General features: G+C 51.6%; 2 protein-coding genes across 2 annotated transcripts; one reads left to right on the top strand and one right to left on the bottom strand.

Moving 5' to 3' along the window:
* Window positions 1-935: 935 nt before the first annotated feature.
* AYO20_03364 (hypothetical protein) lies at window positions 936-1,778 on the bottom strand (the record flags this gene model as incomplete). The annotated part of the gene is made up of 1 exon (XM_022641667.1): window positions 936-1,778. One exon carries the CDS (start codon window positions 1,776-1,778, stop codon window positions 936-938), a length of 843 nt encoding a protein of 280 aa, XP_022502527.1.
* Window positions 1,779-3,790: 2,012 nt separating this feature from the next.
* AYO20_03363 (hypothetical protein) lies at window positions 3,791-5,065 on the top strand (the record flags this gene model as incomplete). Its single annotated transcript, XM_022641666.1, has 1 exon — window positions 3,791-5,065. The coding sequence occupies one exon, from the start codon at window positions 3,791-3,793 to the stop codon at window positions 5,063-5,065; it is 1,275 nt and encodes a 424-aa protein (XP_022502526.1).
* Between the last annotated feature and the right edge of the window lie 935 nt (window positions 5,066-6,000).

Genomic DNA, 6,000 nt, shown 5'->3' with positions numbered 1-6,000 from the left:
TTTTTGCCTTCTGTTTTTGTCTTTTTTTTAACTATCCGGGCACCACCGAGCTCTACACGGGGTAGATCGTCGGCAGCGTCAGAGTGGTATAAGGGACAGGCGGACGGTCCGCTCATGAGTGGCAGAGATGTGCTTTTACGTGTGGGCGTTTTTGACGAAGGGAAACAAAAACCCATCATCGTGACGACGGGAATATCTGCTTACCTACCTAGGTATTCTTCTCGCGTCGTGGCTTCCAGGCCAGGTCTATACACAGTTAGTGTGTATTGTATATCGTAATACTGTATGTGATACTATTACCTCTGCATCTGCATCTGCATATGCATATGTACATGTACATGCGAGATGCGGACGAGTCGGGTTGTACAAGTACTTGTAGTTGAAGGTACCCATTTCCCACCAAAAAGGACCTGGTAGTTGGTTCCGTCACCAAAGTATACTGGACTCGGTACCTCGGACCGTCCATCTCGATTATTTCATGGGTCATCATTGAGTTCTAGTTCCATTTTGGAAGAGAAAAAAACATTTGACACACTTAAGTAATTTGTTTTCAACAGATGATTTGATCTTGTTCTTCTCTGGTGTTGGCTAGATTCCAGGTCGGAAATCTAGAGGGGTATCATATGTACAGCTATACCTAGGTATATGTCCTTGAGGCCGCCCTTGCGGCTCTCGTGCCCGTGCCATCCTCATCATCAACGCCTTTTGGCAATTGCAATTCAATACAATGCAACGGAGAGGCGGATATTGAAACCTTTGAACCGTCATGATTTTGCAAGATAACAACAAAACGCTCAATGCTCAAACGCTCAACCGTGTCACGCAGAGTCGCAGACCGGGAGCTTCATGATTAAAATCCATAAACAAAGGAAAATCCCAAAAACGGGGACAACGCCGTCGCTTAGAAAAGAGTAGAGAAGGTGTGGAGGTATGGCTCAGCCAAAAGCTTCGACGAATAGACGGGTTTCTTGTTCTCGAGACCAGACGCGCGGCTGCTGAGACCAGAGTTGTTGGTCGTCGTCGCTGTGCGTGTACGTGTATGTGTATGCCTGCGGGGCTGAGGGGCTGTAGTTGTAGGACTCTTTCGAGCAGGAGTGCGCATCTCTCCAGTCCGAGTGGCGTTCGTAGTAGTGGCGGTACTGCGAGGCAGACTCGATGGCCGAGGGGTCGTAGTAGTCGTATTGGAGGTCACCCTCTAGATCCGAGTCGAGATCAAAATCGTCGTCGGACTCGGTCTCAGTGCTACTCGCATCGCTCTCCACCTCTTCCCAGTGGCCGTCTCCGGCGCCCGCCACCAGCGGTGTCGTTGTTACCACGACGCCGCAGAGGCGGGGGGATTTGAGCTGAGCGTACCCCTTGAAAGACGCCACTTGGGCGGTTTGCAGCAAAGACTCGTGTGTGGTTGCTGATGACTCGACATCGTCGTCGTCATCCTCGGGGACGATGTCGACAATATCGTCAAGGGAGTCGTCGAGGGAGAAGTCGTCATCGACATCCTCGATTTCTTCCACCGACCCCAGTGACGGCGATCGCTCAATCTCTGGGGTATAGTCATGCATGTGTTTGATGATGTACCTGGCCGCGTTGTCGTAGACGGCGGCGTGGCCGAGGAGGCGGTGGAGGTGAGGCGCCGTCTTGGCCGCCTCTTTCTGAATCTTGGATCTCGACAAGGTTCCAATTTGATATGCTATTTGCCGGGAGTGGGGGTGGGAGTATGATGATGATGAGGGTGACGACAATGTGGGTTGGAAGGCATATCGACTCTTTGAGTACTCCATTGTAGGGGGTTTGTGTGTGTGAGAGAAGACACTGCTAAGTGTTGCTTGAGATTAAAAGATAGAACCGAAATGCTCGAGTCGAGATGGGCTGGTTCAGTGATGTTTGATGTGCGAGAAGAGGTTCCTTTATCAAGTCTTTTGGCAGTGAAGATACAACACTATTGCAATTGCACTTTATTGCATTAATTATTGCATTCGTATGATCCGATATTCTACAAGTACTCCGTAACACATCCGTCATCCCACGGTCAAGGCGGGGGGGAGAAGTAGGGAGGAGATACCAATCGGATGATTCGAAATATGTCCGAATTGCGAATGGATGGCACGATGGTCTGCGCAATCACGCACGGAGCACGGAGCAGAGAGTACCAAGGTAGGGGGTTGTGTGGGGACAAGCAGTTAAGTAGTTTGTTAGATGTGGCTGATAAGAGAGAATAAAGATGTCAGATGTCAGCCTACGAGTATTGACGAGGAGCGGGAGACACGTGCTACACAGTGAGGGAGATGGTGGTGTGAGCTGGAGGGGAGAGACTCGAAGTGGTGGTGGTGTGACAACCTTGGAGCCCGGGACTGGCTGGGACGGGCAGCTAGCTCAGCTGGTCCAGGTACCGCTAATGGTACTTTTAGGTATCATTATTACTTACTAGTGCTACTCGGGGATTTAACGGGGCCAACTTCGGGGTCGGAGTCAATCTCTTAGTGAGTAGCCAAGTAGCCAAACTCGCCAAGCACTCGTATTGGTAGTGAAAGTGGCAGGCCACGTCTCGGGCCTCGCGGCAACCATCAAACTTCAACCATCACAGCATCTCGGACAAAGTCTGGACTTTACGAACTGACTCACTTGGACCTCGCAGATCGTTTCCAGGGGGATTTGCATCCTTCTTCTTACTCCTTACTACTACACAGCGCCAGAGTACGAGTGCCTAGTTACACAATGACGAAACCATCGACAGTCCTTGTTCCTCTCGCAACAAGAATGGCCATGGACGCCTTACTCGTACTCCAACTGCGCAGTTTACCTCGTATACTACCAAACAAAGAGGAGGATGAGGTTGAATGATGGCCACCGCGGGTCATCTCTATCTACTCGTACATCTCGGTCGCTACCAAACTCCCCGTTCGGCAAGGCTGATCTGGTGCCCCGAACTCGGATCGAGATCGATTAATCTTCACGATAAACTTCTTCTACTTCTTCCTCTTCTGGAGAGTCTCCAGGTCTGTACAAAGTAAAGCCCAACCACCTTAAACCAATTCCAGCCTGAGATTGCACATTTGGCTGTCGTGGCTGTCCATTCCCCTGGTCAATATGCCGAAAATGGACATCACGAGCCGCTTACTAGTAGTTCGCAGGCACTACAACCAAGGTTTGACGCCAGGTGAGTAATATACTCTACTTGTATCCTCTGACTGATACACCCTAAGGCCTAGGCCTTTGGGCCTCCTTTTCGCTTCGTCCCTTTGGGCCATCCACCTCCCGATTTGCTACCCACTCACCGCCCACTTGGTAAGTGGTAGGATCGATCACCCGCTGTCGAGCCGTATCAACTCGGCCTGCCACTCGCTCGATCGACGGAAATCATATCCACGCCCAATTCTTACTCGTCAGCTCCCCCAGGACGGGTTGGTGGTGAGGGTAATTCGCCGCATTGTCAGACCACATGTGGCGCAACGATTCGAGACCTTTTTCGCACTATCCCCCTTGCAGCCATATGAAGGGTTTCCTGATTTCTCTCACCCAGCAGGTAACACGCCCATACCATTGCGGGGAGGGGGCGCGGGCAGACAATCCAGCAAAGTGTGTCTCCCAAGTCACGCAGTGGCTAAGACCACCACACAGCAAGGCTTATTACTATGCAAGAGGAATTGCCAACCAGTCTCTACATTTACGTTCTTTTGCCTTTATTGTCTATCGGTTTCTTAGAAGAGCTGCTCAAAAGCGAAACAAGACCCATTTTCAGATCGATCTGATTCCTTTTTTAAAACCAACCCCCCCTTTTTTCTTATGCCAAACAATGTCGCGCGCTCTCGGTTTCAGTGGGAGCCCGTCTCCTACCTCCTTGGCAGAAGCGTGCAAACTAGCATGGCACACCTTCTATGGTATGCAAAAAGCGTCTGAAGACTTTGAAAACCTTCGCTTCGAAGTCTGGACCATTGCCATCAGCCTCGACTCGTTACACAGCGTCGGGAGCACCTCGCTCCTCATAGATCGACAACCAGACCACAAACGATGGGCCCTGACATTTTCCAAAATTTTGACTTCGCTGAACGCCGCCCTGCGGCCGTTATACAACCTGGTCAAGCTGTACCTGTCCACCTCGACCAGAGATCGCACCGCCGTCAAGCAATGGCTCACCAACACTGACATGAACTACGAGGGCCTCACCGTGCAGGATTTTAGGAGGAAATTGTCCATGCTGGTCGAGAGTCTGAATGTGTTTCTTTCCAGCCTGACTCACGCCGAACTCACCCGCGCCCGAGCTGCCAGTGAAACCGAAGAATACAGAGTCCTGTCTGAAGTCACCCGAAACGTCCTCCAGAAATGGGATCAAAGCAGAGTCACGGGGGCGTCCCACGATACGGATCGGGCGATCAAATCCATCGAGACCGTCACCTTTGTTAGTGACAATGTAAAGGAAAACAACACATCATCGACACGCGGGGATTCGACCCGGCCGAGAACGCAGGACGAGTACCCCACCCTCTGGCCAACCCACCAGAGACCCGAGTATCACAGCGGTCCAGGTGGCCACGCTGCGGAGGCGTTGAATTTGGACGGCATTGAAACGGGTTTTCGCAAGCACATGAATGCCATGCGGCGGATTCGAGAACAGCTTCGCCTACAAAAGGAGAACGAGCACCACCTCACGGAGCAGAAGTCGAGCCATTTCCCCGAAGTGCACGGTGAAGTGCCCATCACACCAATCACATCCTCGCACCACCGCACCATGCCCGAAAACCCCACGGCCGCCTTGTCAGAGCTGGCTTCGGATCATGGATATACGTCGAGCAGTGGGACCAGCTCCGCGCAGACCTCCGAGTCTGGCAGTGTGATTTCAGGGGCGCAGGAGGAGAACAGGCCGAGAAGTCCCGCAGGAGTTGGAGGGGGACCACCGCCACCGACGACGGCCAACCACACGCGCTCGTCGTCTGGCGAACTCGGGCGGAAGAGGGTGCGGACGCAGGACCTCCATCTCGCCAACGACAGCGACGATTGGCAAAGACATCGGCGGCCGCGGAAAACGGCGCTGGAGGAAATGCTCACGGCGGCCTTGTTCTTTGACAGTTGAGGAACGAAGACGAAAGGCACGGCGTCGTAGTGAGTGGGAGGAGGGAAAAACAGCAAGGCTAGAATTGAAAGGGGCAGTGGGTCGTGATGACCTTGCTACCTAATGGGTGTTTTCGTGGATTGGCGGCGCCAATTCGCAGATATTTCACAGAAATGATGTCAGGTTTGTTTTTATCCACATTGTCCCGGCGGTGTTTGGTTTCGGGTCGAGTCGTCAGCAATCAGGTGGGATGGGAAGGGATGGATTAGGTTGGATTTGGTCGGTTGGTGTCATGTCGTTACGTTGGGTTGGGTTGGGCTGGGCTGGTTGGCACATTTGATTCCCGGCCTTCGCAGCACCTTTTCATCACACACACGCACACGAACACGAACACGAACACAAAACAAATACACACGCGCGCACCCCCGGGGGAGAAACAGGACTGACTGGACCTCTCTGTTGTCTACGAAGAAGGCACAAACAGCCACGACACGACGGGATTTTCACGAGAAAAACAAAAAGCAATATGAGAGGGCAGAGGAGGGGAGGAAAGGGGGAGGTATACTACATATCCTACGTATAACTACGTATAACTAGCCAAGTAGCCGTGACTAGCCATGACTAGGTATCTAGGTATGTAAGCATCGCAGCACTGGGTATATATACCCAGGCAAGGAAAAAATGGTAATGATGACAAAATCAAATTCACAATCACAATCACAATCACAATCACAATCAATGGATATATGCACCTCTTACTGAAGTATATACCTAGGTAGGTACACAGATAGGTAGGTAGTCGGTCGGTATGTGACAATGTAACTCCATACTCCGTGTACCGGGTAGCCTCGTCGTGTTTCATACTTTCTGGTTTATGCTCCATGTTTATTCCATACACATTGACTCCATTACCCTCGCACTTGAACATGAACTTGTACCGGTATCTGGACCCTGTA

Source organism: Fonsecaea nubica (assembly GCF_001646965.1).
Source record: "Fonsecaea nubica strain CBS 269.64 chromosome Unknown Scaff15, whole genome shotgun sequence".
In the NCBI taxonomy this organism is placed as follows: Eukaryota; Fungi; Ascomycota; class Eurotiomycetes; order Chaetothyriales; family Herpotrichiellaceae; genus Fonsecaea; species Fonsecaea nubica.
This window is presented reverse-complemented; position numbering and strand designations above follow the sequence as displayed.